The 17,452-nt window shown below is 37.4% G+C and overlaps 1 protein-coding gene across 1 annotated transcript in view; it reads left to right on the forward strand.

Annotated features, from left to right (window-relative positions):
* Nucleotides 1–17,452, forward strand: part of FGD6 (FYVE, RhoGEF and PH domain containing 6) — a 157,784-nt gene that overhangs the window by 85,267 nt on the left and 55,065 nt on the right. The window contains exons 6-7 of the mRNA XM_031940809.1: nucleotides 13,809–13,960; nucleotides 16,594–16,750. Of these exons, the coding sequence (XP_031796669.1) occupies nucleotides 13,809–13,960; nucleotides 16,594–16,750 (309 nt within the window). The remainder of the gene's footprint in view (nucleotides 1–13,808; nucleotides 13,961–16,593; nucleotides 16,751–17,452) is intronic.

Consider the following 17,452-nt stretch of genomic DNA (forward strand, 5'->3'; position numbering starts at 1 on the left):
TTCTTTTTGGGGGAGGTAGGAAACATTTTATTTATTATAGCAAAATGTTGCTTGGTTGCACAAACACAAATATTTCTCCCTCATCCCCCTTCTATGCTCTCTTATACTCATAGCTCCCATCCATAGATATCTCCCAACAATACATTAAAAAGTAATTTAAAATTTTTATGTGACATCAGAAATAATTTTCTGATGACTATCAGACGAGTATAAAAACTATAATGTAGCAAAATCAAATTGAGAAAGGTTTCTCTGTGAATGGAAAGATCTTCTTGGTTTATTGACTATCAGTTAGATTTCAATAGATGCAGTAAACCCTGAAAACGTAGAACCTCCTGGATCTGTAATGACTTTGGTGATGATCTGACCATCCACATGGGAAAACTAAGTGGATGATTAATGTCTCTTGCCCAGATTATGACATGTGCTTGGATGGATAATTTATAGAGTTTATCCATCACTATGAATATTTGAGATAGTCAGTGTAGATATTGATTGAGATGAATTGGGTCCAGAATGATCTGGTAGAGAGGATTTGGAACCACATTACCCTTCAGGAAATTATATTGCTCTTTTAGTCAATGAGAATCTGCTTTTTCTCCCTTCCATCTTTCCCTATTCCCCAATGAGAAAGCAAGAAAAACGAAATCCCCATTATAAATATTTATAATCAAGGAGAACAAATTCTTACATTGGCAACATCAAAAGGAAAAATATCTCATTCTATGCTCTGAGTTCATTATCTTGCTATCAGAAAAGGCTCATTTTAAAAAATTAATATATAGGTTCTAAGAAATTTTGTTATGAAATTATGTCCATGCCTGTTCATCAATTCCAAATCATGATATTCTTTGAAGTCCCAGTGCTTCTTAATTTTTTATTCTTCCAATTGTTGCCTTTACTGCTATTGAAAATAACACACATACACATATATATTTAAATGTCCTATTTTTTGACACCAATATAGCTTTTATTTTAGGGTCTCTTAACCATTTGTCATAGATGTTGTTGGTGATCTTTTGAAGTCTATACATTTTTTCTCAAAATGATATTTTTCTATAATGAAGAAAATGTAAAATTTAAATTCTTAGTAAAAATAAAAATGTTATTTTCTTTCACATTCAAAATTATAGATCACTTGAAATCAGCCTCTCTTTTAATTGAAGTTTATGCTTTGATTTTAAATTGCTCTTCCTCATCCTTCATGTCCCTCTATTTCAAAGAACAACTTGTGAGTAGTACTTTTTTTTCACATGGGAAGTTGCCCTTATTGAATGGAGCTCATTGTACTGAGTGTTTGGTTTTGTTATTTCATTGGGGGTTTCCACTTCTGGTTTGGCTCTTTTTGTATATGATGTCCTTACGAGCATGTGCCCAAGAACTTTTAACACCAAGCCTCTGGAGATCTTATATACCTTAAATAGATATTCATGTGGCCACTGGAATTTTCCTTTTTAATTAATGCCTTGGAAGTTGCTTTTTAACACATCAGCTTGACAGTTTTCATTCTTTGTTGGATGTGTGTTACATTTAAAGGCTTCCTTCTGCATTTCTGCTTTCTCTTCCCCCCCTTACACCCTCTAATTGCTGCTCAGGCTGATCTGAGAGAGAATTGTTCTGAATCTGACACACCCTGGCATTGTGAATAGGGGCAAGTAAATTAGCCTTTAAAAGCAGCCCTGGCAATTTTCTAGATCTTTTTAAGTTAAAGTTTTGGTGGCAGAAGTTTCCTTATCTGAGACACTTAGTATGCTGAGATCCAAACCACACCCTCCCCCCCAAAAAAAACCCCAACCTAAAGCCAACCTCCAAAACAGGCTAGTGATGATCACTGCTGTCTCTGTCACTGCTACTCATGTTAACTGCAATAAACCTCTTCCATTAAATTGTAAGTTTCTTGAGGGCATGGCCATGTATAGCTGTGTGTTATCTCCTGTCTCTGTCTCTCTTCCTCTGTGTCTCTTTTTGTCACTATCTCTCTCCCTTTCTTAGTCTTTCTCCACTCTGTTTGTCTGTGTTTTTCTCTATGTCTGCCTGTCTCTGTTTCTCTGTATTTCTGTCAGTCTGTCTCATTTGTATTTATAACCCCAGTTCTTAACACAAGGACTAGTCTATAATAGGCACTTAATAAAATTTATTGACTGACTCTCCTGTTACAGTTCGTTTGTACTCTTCCATCTCATAGGTGATTCTTGAAATTAAAAGCTTCTGCAAGAGACCATTTGGCACAACTTTTTAATTTACAGTGGAAGTGATTGGTCAAGTGACTTGAAATTTGAGAAAAGAGCCTGCTTTCATCAGGCCCTTGAAAGAAACAAGGGACATCAGCAGACTGAGATGGAAGAAGGAAAAAAGACTTTGTAACAATGGAAGTGGGGTGTTTTCATTCTCTGACTTTGGTCTGTCTTTGTGGATTGTCTTAGAGTCAGTGACACCAAGAATCAAAGAACGGGTATAGTATAGGGACTGGGCTTGTGATTGAATTAGTATAGAGACCTGTGCCAGGTTCGGTTTGTGGTTTTAGAAAGTGGTCTGGCACATTTGAGTGTGCTTGAATAACTGTGGCACTGTCCACAATAATACTGCTTTTTGTCATCTGTAAATGGGAAGAATTTTGCCTCTGATTGATCTGAACTTTAATTTATTCTTCTTGTCTTATTACACAGCATGGTAGACTGTAGAACTGGCCATGGCATTATGTAATGTTCTTCTCTAAAATATAATATTCTCTGGGAGCAGGTTTCTTGGGGAGCTTCTGGAGGCAGCCTTCCTTTCAGTTCTATGTAATCACCCCAAATGCAGCCAGGGATTAAAGTGCAAATCATTTAATTTCTCTTTCTTTCACTTGGGGTTTGGCTAGGTTTTTGGAGATCTTCCGGATTTTGGTTTCGGTGTTCTCCACAGGACAGCCGGCCACCACTTCTCTGTCTTCCCTCGTTCTGCCCAATTGCCTTTGCTGGCTTGTGAATCTCCTCAACTGAATCCTGGCTTGTGAATGTCCCGAAGTCAATCCTGGTTGAGGCTCCTAGCTAATATATGCTCTCTTAAAGGTGTGAATCTTGTGGAACTGTAATGAGTACTAAGTACATCTAGAGAACTGTTAAACACCCTGCCAAACAACCATTGTTTCTATCAATTCCATGGACTTGTAGGAATTCTAATAACATTAGATCAGGGTTCAAATACTTTCTGTGTGACACTGGGCAAATCATTTAATTTTTCAATGTCCCAGAGTAACTTTCCTAACATAATAAAACTGAAGAATCTTTGCTGATCTGACTTGGTGGACAGAGTTTCCTCATTAGAAATTTGTTAGTGCAATGAAATCACAGATCCAGTTAAAAACAATAGCTCATGTTTAGACATTGGCTATTGTTCTTGCAGAGGAGCGAAATGAGGTACAAGGTGTCTGGTCAGACCAAACAAGCTAGGAATGTTTAACACAATTTGGCACAGAGTCCTTTGTTCTTGAAGAGGACCAAAATGACATCACTATGATGGGGTCAAGGTACAGTGTGCCTTGCTGTGGCCTAGTTGGGCACAAAGTACATGTGAACATTTGAGGTAGATTTTCTAAATTTGCATGTCTCCTGTTTTCTTTCAAACTACTTCAATTCCGCTTTGCTCATAGTGTATAAGACCCTCTTTAATGAGGGCATGCAATAGTGGTCAGTTCTATGCCAATGTCTCCCATTACTTACAATAAGTTTCAGTTTCTAGAAGTACATTATAATGAGGATGTATTTAATATTCTTTGCAAAAAGTTGTACATAAATGTTCATTTATTTGGTCATGCCCAAGTGTGATCCCATGGACAAAATCCATGAGATTTCCTTGGTATATATAATGGAGTGTTTGCCTTTGCCTTTTCCAGTGTGTCCCATTTTACAGATGAGGAATTGAGAGAAATAGAGGTTAGGTGATTTGCCCAGAGTCACAGCTAATAAGAATCTGAATCTAAATTTCAAGTCAGTGCTTCCCAACTCTACACCTAGTGCTTTATCCTCTGCACTACCTAGCTGCTCCATATATTAGCAGATCAAATAATGACCAATGAAGAATATCTTTGCTTTACCCCTAATCTTACTGGAAAGACTTCTAGTCTTTTTTCATTTTTTATTATAAATAGTGCTAACTTTTGGTTTTAAATAATTTTCTATTTAGGCAAAGTAATTTTTTTTCATTATACTTTGTAATCAATTAACATTTATTAAGCATTTATTATTGTAATGCCACAGTTCTCAGTTTCCATAATTATCCTGACTCAGTCCTGACTCTGCTTCAGCTCAAAGCTCAATCCTGTAAAACCTCCCCTCCCTCTTTATCAGAATATTTGATAAGGATAAAAGATCTTATGTTTTAGAATATCAGAATGCCTCTCCCCATCTCCAGGGTTCCCCTCCCCATGCCTTTCCTCACTCTGTCAGAACCAGATTGTCAGAGTCCCATTCCCGCTCTCGGCACCCTCACTCTGCCCCCGCTTCAATCTATCCCCTGAGTCTGAGCCATGTGTATATATGTCATTGAGAACTCTCATTGTTTGCTGGATTCTTGGAGACGATAGTCTCATTCAGCCTGGGACCAAACCATGGATCCATTTGGTCCCAGTAAATCTCTCCCATTTAATAAATTATTAAATACTCTCTAATCTCTATTTTGCCTTATTTCTCTGGCATTACACTATGTGTCTCAGGTACTGTGGATTTAACAAGAGGCAGAAGACAGTCCATGTACTTCTTTAGCTTAAAATCTAATGTAGGAGACAACAAGTAAATGTATGCAAAGCAGTGAAGATAGGAAATGATTAGCAGAGGGATGACACCAGAATTAATGTTATAATGATAGTGACAACAAAAATAGTAACTGAGCATTTATGGTGTTTTAAAGTTTGCAGTTTACTAATGTTACTTGATCCTCATAGTAATTCTGGGAGGTGGGTGCTATTATTATCCATGTTTTACAATTAAGAAGTTGCATGACTACTAAGTGTCTGTAGAACACTTGAACTCGGATCTTCCTGACCACCTGTGCAGTGGTCCTATTCCCTGCTATTCTCTTCCTACTACTGTAGTTGTTTCTGTTAAATGCTAATTGTTCATAGAATTCCTACAGGGGAAAAAAATATTTTCATTACAAAACTCATTAATACCTCCATATTCTTCTTATTTACCCTCCCCCCAAAACTGTGAATTGAATGAGATGGTCTTTATAAAGTGCCTTGTGGCCTTTGCTATAAAAATATCCTCTGCTGTTGTTGTTAGTAGTAGAAGTCTCTTTGGTTTCTGCATCTTTAAAATTCCTTCTAGGTCTCAACAGCTGCTTTATTGTGGCAAAGTATGTAGAATATTACTAAGACCCAGACTGGACCTCGGCAAATCTCTAGCTCTGCTCCTAGTCCATTTGGTCTTTGTAATTCCCTAGGTCATTATTGTGTGTGTTGTTAAGTTAATGCCCTGGGGTCAGGAATCCCTGTCAATACAGCTGGTGATGGAGTCAGAAATCCCTCAGTGGCACTCCACATAGAAAACATGACCCCATGAGTTAGACCATCTGTTTGGAGCTTCCAGCCTTCATTCATTCTGTTGCTTTTATTTCTATTGATTTAGATTAGATCCTTTGTAGACAATGAAAGTAAGAAAGTAGTTGATTTTTTTCTTTTTCTTTAAGCTATATTGATGAGAATAATATCAGCTATGTGTGTATATGTATAAAATGCTTATATCCACACACACACAAACGTATGCACTTTTTTTTTTTTTCCTCTGAGGCAGTTGGGGTTAAATGACTGTCCAGGGTCACACAGCTAGGAAATGTTAAGTGTCTGAGATCAGATTTTGAACTCAGGTCCTCCTGACTTCAGGGCTGGTGCTCCATTCACTGCACCACCTAGCTGCCCCTACACATGTGTCTTTATATGCATATACACTTATACCTTCCATATTGCAGGACTTAGAGGTATGGCACTCTAGTGATCTGGAAAATCCATGTAAAAGTTTTTGATCCTCTCTTCACACCAGAGAAGTTTAATTTTTTTTCTTGCATAGGGTAATAAACATTATTAGAAGATAAAGCATGTTGAAATATCATATATATATATATATAACAAGACCATACATATATTTAATGCAATTCTAGTTAAACTTTTTCTGAGTTGTCTGTTGACCTTTACATGTATTCTGTGACTTCCACAAAACTCCCTCCAAATTCCCATTTAATTTCTTAATACAATCTATGATATATTGAATTTGTTGTAATGTGAAAAAGATAACTGTATACATATGCATATACATATCTACTTATACTCATTTATACATACACATATAAACATATCTATATCTCCTCAATTACATTCTCCAACTCTGTCTACTATATAATCCTTTATTCCATTCCTTTCTTTCTTACCTCTGTCCTCCATAGTTACTAAACCGATGCCCCTAAAACATGTCACTATTTGCCTTGGCCAGGAATCTAAAAGTTAATTAGGAAATCTTCACTTTAGCAATTAACCTCTGCCCACAATTACCATGCTCACATTAACCTTTCCAGGCATCTTCATCTGGTACCCTCTTCAAGAATTCTCAGGACCAGTCATCCTGACCACACATCTCTGGCTGCCTCTTGAATCTCCCTTCATGTAAATCTAGCTTTCTGGAAAGCATAGCATGCTCACCATTCCTAATGTTCTCAGTTATTAACATTCTATCTCTAATAATAATGATGATTGATGATGATAAAAAAAAATAAAAGCTAGTATTTACATAGCTCTTTAAATTTGCCAAGAATGTATAAATTTGAGTCTTCTCTGATCTTCACAGTCACATAGTAGATCAGTCTATAAACATTAAGTACCTTTTATTATATTTATTGAGTATCTACTATTAAGTAACTATTATTAAGTACCTACTATGTGCTGAGCTCTGGAGGGGCTGTCTCAGTCTCTAGTGAGGAAAGATGGTAAGTGGATTGCCAGTGTGTGATTGAGACAGAATATGAACTCAGATATTCCTGAGTACTCTATCCATTTTGTCATCTCACTATGTAGGGAAGATTCTAGCATTTAAGGGGACTGGAAAAGGCCATCCATAAGAGATGGCATCTAAGCTCAAGAGGCAAAATTGATGAGGGAGAACATTCTCATCACGGGGGCAAATACAGACAAAGATACAGCTAAGGGAGACAAGTAGACTAATATGGCTAGAATATTGAGTGTATAGAGAGGAGTAGAGTATAAGGTTGCCCATTCTTTTCCCCTGTTAAAACGCCAGCAGTGCCTCCAGCCAGCAGGTAGGATTACTGAAGTGAGAGCCCCAACACCTTGTGTCCCACAGTCTAGGGAGGTCATGATGGTCAAAGCTGGTGTTTCCCCATAAAAGTAACCTTACCTCTAACCTTCAAAGCCCCATCACTCCTTCTTAGATTTATCTGGACCATTAGCACTTATAAAAGGGAGTCAGTCTTACGTTACAGTCCTGGTTTTCATAAAATGATGCCTATTAGTCACTCGGATGGTAGGAATGAGAGACTTTTGTGGGAGGAGGATTTGGAGATAGGTGGAATGCTGTTAGCCGTGGAAACAAGCTACTTCTGACTCCTAGCCAAAGACTTCTCACTTTTGAATTGGGCTGAGCCTTCTGGATTTGAATGCTTGTTTTGAATCCTTAACATTTTAGCTTCTAAAAATTATTTGGGGCAGATCACAGCTGGAGAAGATGTGTTACCTCTTTTTGCATAATCTTGGTGAACTAGAGCCCTAAACTGTGTCCCAGAGGGTGAGCGGTACCAACAGACACATTTTTATTCTGAAGTGGTACCCCATAGATCTTATTAGGAAGTTAGCCTGAGACATCCATCTGCCCAGAGCTACATGGTGACTCCCTAGTAGCATCAGGCAAGGTTGCGTTTTTCTTTAGGATGCCTTCATTCAGAGTCGGGTATTTATTTTGAATAAACCAACTTTTTCCCATTCCTGCCACACCCCCTTTGAGGGAGGCAGGCATATGTTCTGAGGAGTCTGGCAAGAGCTGTTCTCCATAGGGGTTCCAAGTTTTTTAGCAGCTGAAGTCTATGGCCACTGTCACAGCTGAGGAAATACCTTCCAGCTGGGGAAAAATGTTCCCTTACTGCCAAGTGAATAGTGTATCTATTACTTAAATTTCTGGAAGAAAGGACCTTCTTGCCTTGATGAGAAAACAGTTTTTATATCTAAGTTCTGTGAGCCACTCAATTCTTGGGACACTATTGTATCAAAAGACACCTATGTAGAATTAATGTAGATTAGAAAATATCATGGAGTAAAGGGGGGACAATGGGATGCAGTGGAAAGCCTTTGAGGCTTATACTCAGAAAGACCTTGACACTACTTAGATGATGCTGGATAAGTCACTGGCTTTCCCAAAGTGCAGTGTCTTCTGTTTACCTTCTAAGTGGACTTCTTCAGATTCTCTGTCACACCCCTCTTGGATGTATTGTTTTCTTCCATTGGACTGTACACTCTCTAAGGGCAGGAGCTCCCTTTTCCATATTTGCAAGCCCAGTGCTTAGCATAATGGCTGGCACATAGGAGGAGTTTTAATAATGTTTACTGATTGAATTGTGAAATGGGGAAAATACCTGTTTTTGTGGGAAAGAAAAGTTTACCATAATTGTGAATTGTTGAGTAGAATGTCATTTTCTTTTTTTTCCTAGTAAATTTTTTTTACTTTTAATACACATTGCTTTATGAATCATGTTGGGAGAGAAAAATCAGAGCAAAAAGTGAACGTAGCATGTGTTGATTTACATTTAGTCTCCTTAATTCTTTTTCTGGATGCAGATGGCATTTTCTGTCCAAAGTCTTGATTTGGGTTACTAGAATGTCATTTTCTTGAATGGGGACTCTGTATTGTTTTTAATCTTTTTTATCATTTATGCCTATCAATCAGATATTTATTAGGCATCGACTATGTGCTGGCTAGCTAGATGGTGCAATGGATAGAATAGTGGACCTGCAGTCAGGCTCATCTTCCAATTAAAAATGAACCACCGGTGCTTTCTAGCTGTATGACCTAAGCCATTTAATCTCATTGGTCTCAGTTTCCTCATCTGAAAAATAAGCTGGAGAAAGAAATGGCAAACCACTCCAGTGTCTTTATCAAGAAAAGGCCCAAATGGGGTCACGAAGAGTCGAAGATGACTGAAAAACAGGTGTACAACAGTATCCTGTACCAAGAACTATTTTGAGGACACAAGACAAAAGCAGTATAGTCTCTGTTCTTAGGGAGCTTATAATTAATTGGGGAGACCAATAGGCATCCATAGATAAAAGCAAAATATATGATGTTTAGGATTAGAAGGGGACAAGGAAAGACTCATAGGAAGTAGAATTTCAACTGAGCTTTGAAAAAAGCTAGAATTCATAAAGAGCAGAAGTGAGGACTGTGCATAATAAGCATGGTGGGCAGTCAGTGCAAAGTGGGGGGGGGAATGGGGTCCTGTGCATGAGGAACATTGAGAAGGCACAATATCATTTACATAGTTTTCACTTAATAACATTACAGAAATAGACTTTTTTATAGTGCTTTAAGATTTACAAAGTGTTTTATACATATTTTTATTTGAACCTCCCCAAATCCTTGTAAGGTTGACATTGCAGGTGTTATGATTTCCCTGTTTGGCAAATAAGGAAATTGAGGCTGAGAAGGGTAAAGTGCCCATGGTCACACAGCTAGTAAATGGGCAAGATTTGAAGTTGGTTCTTCTTTATTCCATGTCCTCCCTTTCTCCCTCCTTCTCTCTGTCTTTCCCTTCTCTTATACCCCCTTCTCTCTCTCTCTTTCTCTCTTTGTCTTTGTCTCTCTCTGTCTCTTTCTCTCTCACCCCCCCATCTCTCTGATTCTCTCTCTCCTTCTTTCCTTTCCCCTAAGATCCCCCTTAAGTATATCTCTTTCTCTGTCCTTTCCTCCTTGGTCTTTCTGTTTCAGTCTTTCTCCCTCATATCTCTCTCTGTCTCTCTGTCTCTGTCTCTCTGTGTCTCTCTCTCTTCTCTCTCTCTCTCTCTCTCTCTCTCTGTCTCTGTCTCTTTCTGTCTGTCTCTGTCTCTCCCTCCCTTCCTCCCTCCTGCTACCCCTCTGTGTGTGTGTCTCTCTCCTTTCCTCCCCCTGTCTTTTTGTCTCTCCCTCTCTTCTTGTCTCTCCCTCTCTTCCCCTGTTTTTCTGTTTCTCGCCCCATCTCTGTATCTCTGTTTCTCTCTTTTCTCCTTTCCTTCTTTCTCTCCCCCCCCCCCCCCCCCCCCCCCCCCGAGATCTATAAGTAGACATGACTAACCATTTCTTTTTAAAAAAAAAAATGTCTACAAGCCACTCAATTCTTGGGACACTATCGTATCAAAAATTAAAAAAAAAAAAAAATACCTGGCTCCTGTTCAGGTATGGAATAGACTACTTGGCCCATTCTGTGTCAAATGCTCTATAGTTTAGTAAACTGTAGAGAAATCTTGACCACATGGTACTGGAAAGACTCCCTCCAGTTCATTCAACGATATTGTAATTGTAGTTATCATTTTCAGTCATATCTGACTCCATTTGGGGTTTTCTTGACAAAAATGTTGTAGTGCCATTTTGTTCTCCAACTCCTTTTACAGATGAGGAAATTGAAGGATTAAGTGACTTGCCCAGGATGACACAGCTACTTGAATTTGAAATAAATTCTTTCTTGACTCCAAACCTGGCATTCTAGCCACTGTACCACCTAGTTGTCCTCACAAGGGCATTAGGAAACTTCTGTCAAACAATCTTGAAATAACAAAAGAGATAGTTCTAGAGAAACTGGAAAGACTTAAATGAACTAAGTGAAGTGAGCAGAATCAGGAGAGCAGTTTGTATATTAACAGACAACTTTGAAAGACTTAATAACTCAATACAGTGATGAGTTCCAGAGAATCTATGGCAATCTCCTGAGAGAGAGATCCTAGACTCAGAAGGAGAAATGAGACCTGATTTTTCTTGTTTTGAGGGTTTTTTCTTTGGACATAGCTCATGTAGGGATTTATTTTGCTTAACTGGGCTTATTTGTCAAAAGTTTTGTTTTTATTTTATTTTTCAGCAGGAGGGAGAAGGGAGGAAAAATAAGTTTAATTAAAAAAAAATCAACCTAAATTTAAAAAATAAACTTGAGCATTTTTTAGAGTTTTAAAACATTTTCTGTTTAAGAATTTTTTTTTAAAGCATTTGTTTACATGCTCCTAAGAAAAGTCCTTTTTGAACAGTGAGGTATTCTCTAACTTCAGTGAATAATGGCAGGAAGTAAAACCATTTTTAGTTTATTGGGAAACCCTCCTATCTTCTAGCCAATTGTGTGTCCTGTCCAAAGTAAGTTCTTACAGATTGGGAGTCTTGGTAGGATCTAACCACTCTCCTCCTACATCTGGTTTTTGGAACGTTTGGCTTTCTGAAATAGACTTTAACTAAATTTTCCTGTCTGGCTCTTACAAGAATTTGTCAACTCTTATTTTAGATAATAATTGCTAACAATAGAATTGTCCTTTGTAAGCCTGAGATTATGAAAGTAATAGGGCTGATGGATATAAGCCAGAAATCATAGGTTGACAGTTGTATTAAATACTTCTATGGCAATTGCTACCTGTAAGATTTCTATTCAGTCAGATTACCCTGTCATTAGATGTAATGTCCTGTCTTAAAAAATACAATGTTTGGCCTTGGAGGTGACTTGTGTCATAAGAGCACAGAATTTAGAGTCACCAAACCTGGGTGCAGATTTTTTCTTCTAATACTTACATGGCTTCGGCACATCATCACCATCATTATCATCATCTTCACTCAGTGTCATAGGTCATAGATAATAAATGGAATCACTGTCTGCTCTAAAAATGACATATAAATGCTATATCACATGAGGAGGGTAGTACTTAGACCTCTTATTTTATTTGTGTAGACCTCTCTTCACCAATATGAGGGACCCACCTGTAGTTTACAGAAGTTACCTAAAGCTGTGAAAAGTGAAATTACTTTCTTAAAGTCACCCAATCTGAATGTATCCCAGGTGAAACTTGAAAACAGGACTTCCTGACTCTTCATCTAATCCTATTACCCACTACCCACCCTAATACTTATAGGTATACATTTTTATACTGTCCTTCTTATAGATTGTAATCTATAAAATATAATAATTGTAATTGAAGCTACTAACAATAGGTGTTAGTATATTGTGTGTTTTTATAAGAGTAAAGTTGGGTCATGGTGATTTATTCTGAATATTCTTATTACATTTCTTTTTTTTTCTGCCTCTGAAAAAACTCATCTTTATTATAGATTTGGATCTGGGTTTTCCGTCAAAATCCTGGAATTTTGTTTTTAAAGGACTTGGAAGGTTTTGTTTTTTAAACTTTTGGAAAAATAAAGCTTCCAAGGCTTTGGGTACATACCCAACATCTGTTATCCAAGAACCACTCAGGGTAATTTTAAAGAAAAGCTTGGTGCCAGAAAGTAATGATTTTTCTTTTTTGCGGGTTGGGGGTTTGTTCTATCTCACAAAAAACATCTAATAAAGCTTGGGAAAGAGGGAGTGTGGTCTTTATAAATGGAAGAGATTCTCATGCCATCAAATCTTTGACCCTCTCTTTATTGGTATGGATGGTACCTCTACCAGTGCAAATCATTATCTCTCTCCATGCCTCTTAGGTGGTTTTCAGTTTCTGTCACCAAAGAAATGGCCCCTTGCTAGCCAAGCTTGGAAATAGGAAGACCTGAATTCAAATCCTACCTCAGATACTTCCTATAGCAATGTGATATTGAGCAAGTCACTTAACTTTGTGTGCCTCAGTTTCCCCATTTGTAAAATGAGTTAGAGAAGGAAATGGTGAACTACTCTAGTATTTTGGCCAAGAAAACCCCAAATAGGGTCACAAAGAGTTAAACATGACTGTAACTACTTAACAAGAACAATAAAAATAGCACTTATTTCTCAGGATTATTGTGGACATTTAAAAAATGACTTGCCTGAGGTCACATAACTAGTATGTGTCAGAAATGGCACTTGAATCCAGGCCTTTTTAATATCCTTCACCAGGGTGAATCAACAACTCATCCATAACTTAGACTCTGAATGAGCCGTCTCAAGCACTGACATTCACACATCCAGGATGTGTCAGAGGCAGAATTGGAACCCAGGACTTCCTAATTCCCTTGCTGATTGTCTAGTCACCTTACTCACACTGTATTTGTTGAAGTTCCATTGGGTTCTTGATAGAGGTATTTCAACTGGAAACCCAAATGAATAATTCCCTAAGGGTGTAAGATTGATTATTTCGCAGAAAGGCTGGTTAGCAGAACATTGTTCCTTCAAGCTAATAACCCTAGACAGACTCTATTCACTCCCCTTGCTTTTCAGTTTTTAAACTGATAGGGATTGTCTTATTCAAAAATTTATGTTACAGTGGTTCTTAAAGGCATTCTAACCATTTAAAGTGGAATAGAGTTTAAATAATGGAATTCAATCATCAAAATGTCTTTACCTTCAAAACCTACTTCCCTGACTTTCGTGGCTCTCTAGCCCTGACTTCATTTAATCTGTAAATAATAATAAGCATTAAGTAGTCTCCCTTTCAACACTACCTCTGTGGTCCTACGTCTCTAATATTATTTTCTGTCTGAAGTCTTGCAGAGAACTCTGGTTGGCTTCAGGAAAACAGATAGTGAGGAGGAGGAAGCATGCCACCTGGCTGTGCCATTTGAATTATTCCATTAGGCCCCACTTTGTTTTCCACTTATGAGTAAATATATGTATTTTTTTTCTCCTCTTCTGAACTCTGGCAGGATTTCCGGGATGCAGTAGCCCAGGCTTCCAGGCAGCTTGGAAAGCCAGTGATTGAGGACAGAATCCTGAATCAGATCTTGTACTACTTGCCTCAGCTCTATGAACTCAATCGAGATCTTCTGAAAGAACTGGAAGAAAGGATGCTGAACTGGTAAGAAAAAAAAAAAGCAGAATGCTAAACAAGACCTAGTGTTGGTTTGTAATGTGAATGTCTGAAATCACAATGAATGGGATCTATTTTTTAAAAATTTTGTTTAAATTAAGCTTTTATGTTAATCAGCAACAATTCTCTCTTCTCTTTCCCACGCCACTCCTTTGAAAAAGGAAAAAAAATATCTGTTACAAATATGCGGTTAAGCAAAATGACTTCCTTAGTTAACCAAATCCAATTAAAATAACTCTCAAACCTGCACTCTGTATGGATCATCTTTCTTTCAGCTGGGGCGGGTAGCATGTTTCATTGAACCCTATGTAATTGTTATTAATCATTGCATTGATCAGAGCTCTACTCTGATCTACTTTCAGAACCCACTCTGAAAGGCTTGTTTCTTTTTATAATAACAGTATTATTGTATTAATTGGTTCTGCTCATTTCATTCAGCATCAATGCATGTAAGTCTTCCCAAGTTTCTCTGAAATGGTCCCCTTCATTGTTACTTAAGGATTCAAAAGATTCTCACCAGTGATCTTTGGCTTTGATCATTTAAACTGTATGCACCCAAAGCAGTCAGTCATTGAGAAGTGTTTTTAAGTGCCTGCTCTGTGCCAGGTACTGTACTAAGCACTGGGTACAGATGTGTATAAACAAACTATATACAGGATAAATAAGAAATAATTAACTGAGTGAAGCCAATTCCAATTCAGCATCGTTATCTGCTTTGAGTTATTAATTTCCCATGATATAGTGAAAAGAATAATAGATTAGAAGTCAGGATGTGGGTTCGAATACTAACTCCCATGCTTAATGTGTAGGCACTTAGAGAAGTCATTGAACTATTGGGTTTCAGATATCCTCCTCTGAAAATTAGGGTGTTGGACTAGATGAACTTGAAGGTCCCTTTCAATTCTTGATCTCACTTCCTATAATCCTATGATGGAGGGCATTGCGAATAAGTCATTGATAATTTGATAATTGTATTGATTCAGGTGAGCAGGACCAATCAGAACTATTGCTTATTTTGTTCATCTTCCCAGGTTATTTATACCTTCTAAATCCAATTCTCCTTGAGCAACAAGAAAACTGTTCGGTTCTGCACACATATATTATATCCAAGATCCACTGCAATCTATTTAACATGTATAGGACTGCTTGCCATCTTTGGGGAGAGGCGGAGGGAGGGAGGAAAAATCGGAACAGAAGTGAGTGCAAGGGATAATGTTGTAAAAAACTACCCTGGCATAGGTTCTGTCAATAAAAAGTTATTAAAAAAAAAAAAAAAAAGAACTATTACTTAGCTTTTTTTTTTTTTTGAAGTTAAAGTTTGGAGATGTAGGACCACAGAGGCAGTGCTGAAAGGGAGACTACTTATTTTTTTTTTTTTAATTTAATAGCCTTTTATTTACAGGATATATGCATGGGTAACTTTACAGCATTAACAATTGCCAAACCTCTTGTTCCAATTTTTCACCTCTTACCCCACCCCTCCCTAGATGACAGGATGACCAGTAGATGTTAAATATATTAAAATATAAATTAGATACACAATAAGTATAACATGACCAAAACGTTATTTTGCTGTACAAAAAGAATCAGACTCTGAAATATTGTACAATTAGCTTGTGAAGGAAATCAAAAATGCAGGTGTGCATAAATATAGGGATTAGAATTCAATGTAATGGTTTTAGTCATCTCCCAGAGTTCTTTTTCTGGGCATAGCTGGTTCAGTTCATTACTGCTCCATTGGAAATGATTTGGTTGATCTCGTTGCTGAGGATGGCCTGGTCCATCAGAACTGGTCATCATATAGTATTGTTGTTGAAGTATATAATGATCTCCTGGTCCTGCTCATTTCACTCAGCATCAGTTCGTGTAAGTCTCTCCAGGCCTTTCTGAAATCATCCTGTTGGTCATTTCTTACAGAACAGTAATATTCCATAATATTCACATACCACAATTTATTCAGCCATTCTCCAACTGATGGACATCCACTCAGTTTCCAGTTGCTAGCTACTACAAAGAGAGCTGCCACAAACATTCGTGCACATACAGGTCCCTTTCCCTTCTTTATAATCTCTTTGGGATATAATCCCAGTAGTAACACTGCTGGATCAAAGGGTATGCACAGTTTGATAACTTTTTGAGCATAGTTCCAAACTACTCTAAGGGAGACTATTTAATGCTTATTATTATTTACAGATTAAATGAAGTCAGGGCTAGAGAGCCACGAAAGTCAGGGAAGTAGGTTTTGAAGGTAAAGACATTTTGATGATTGAATTCCATTATTTAAGCTCTATTCCACTTTAAATGGTTAGAATGCCTTTAACACTGGGCCAAGTGTTGGCTTTACTAACTGAATATATAACTGATAATATATAGGTCAATTAACATCCCCCTTAAAAAGAGTGTATGGGACCAGATAATTTTTGTAAACCATAAAAGACTACAAGTGCTTTTATTTATTATTATGATTAAGTATTATTATTATTAGTCCTCTCTGAAATTGCATTTTGTTTTCCTCTAAAATCCTATAATAAAATGCCATGTAATATTTCATGAATGAATTCAGTAGTTTCATGTTGGAGCCACATTAACATGTGTTTTCTGGGCTGTCTTTTCTCATTTAGGATTGAGCAACAGAGAATAGCTGATATATTTGTAAAGAAGGGGCCTTATCTAAAAATGTATTCCACGTACATAAAAGAATTTGACAAGAATGTAGCTCTTCTGGATGAGCAGTGTAAGAAGAATCCGAGCTTTGCTTCAGTGGTTAAAGATTTTGAGGTATAACTAACATCAGAGGTATCTTTTATAAATATATTTTATTTTATTATTTTAAAAATCATAATCTCTTCCTTTTCTTCTTCCTCCTTCTCTCTTTTCCTCTCTCTGTCTCTCTCTGTCTCTCTGTCTTTCTTCCTCTCCCTTTTCCTGTCCCTCTTTCTCACCCTCTTCCCCCTCTTCCTGTCTCTGTCTCTGTCTGTCCCCCCCAATCTTTTCCCTTTTCCCCTCTGTGTCTCTTTATCCTTCCCTCTCCTTTCCTCCTTCCATGTCTCCTTTCCTCTCTGTATCTGTCTGTCTCTCCTCTTCTCCCCCTTCAGTCTCCTTAAAAGCCCCCTCCCCCTTAAAACAAGGTAAACCAGTTAACAAAACCCACTAATACAAACAGCACATGTAACATACTGTAGACTGAATTCAGAGAAATACCAAGAAAAGGATTATGCGAACTAGTTCAAAGTTAAATAAGTAGAGTCAAGAAAACTATATACCCAATGACCACCTCAGCATAATCAAACATAAACAGAATATTGCAAAATCATACAGGATGGCTCCAGTTATGTAATATTTCATAAAAATGTCAAATTTTTTCTGTGTTGATCAGTTTTGCTGACTTCCCCTCCCCCTTTTATTCTTTTTCTTTAAAAAAAAACAAACAACAGTTCTTTGTTTAAAGAAGAGAGAGAGAGAGATCAGGGAGAGCCTACA

Source organism: Sarcophilus harrisii, chromosome 5 (assembly GCF_902635505.1).
Source record: "Sarcophilus harrisii chromosome 5, mSarHar1.11, whole genome shotgun sequence".
In the NCBI taxonomy this organism is placed as follows: domain Eukaryota; kingdom Metazoa; phylum Chordata; class Mammalia; order Dasyuromorphia; family Dasyuridae; genus Sarcophilus; species Sarcophilus harrisii.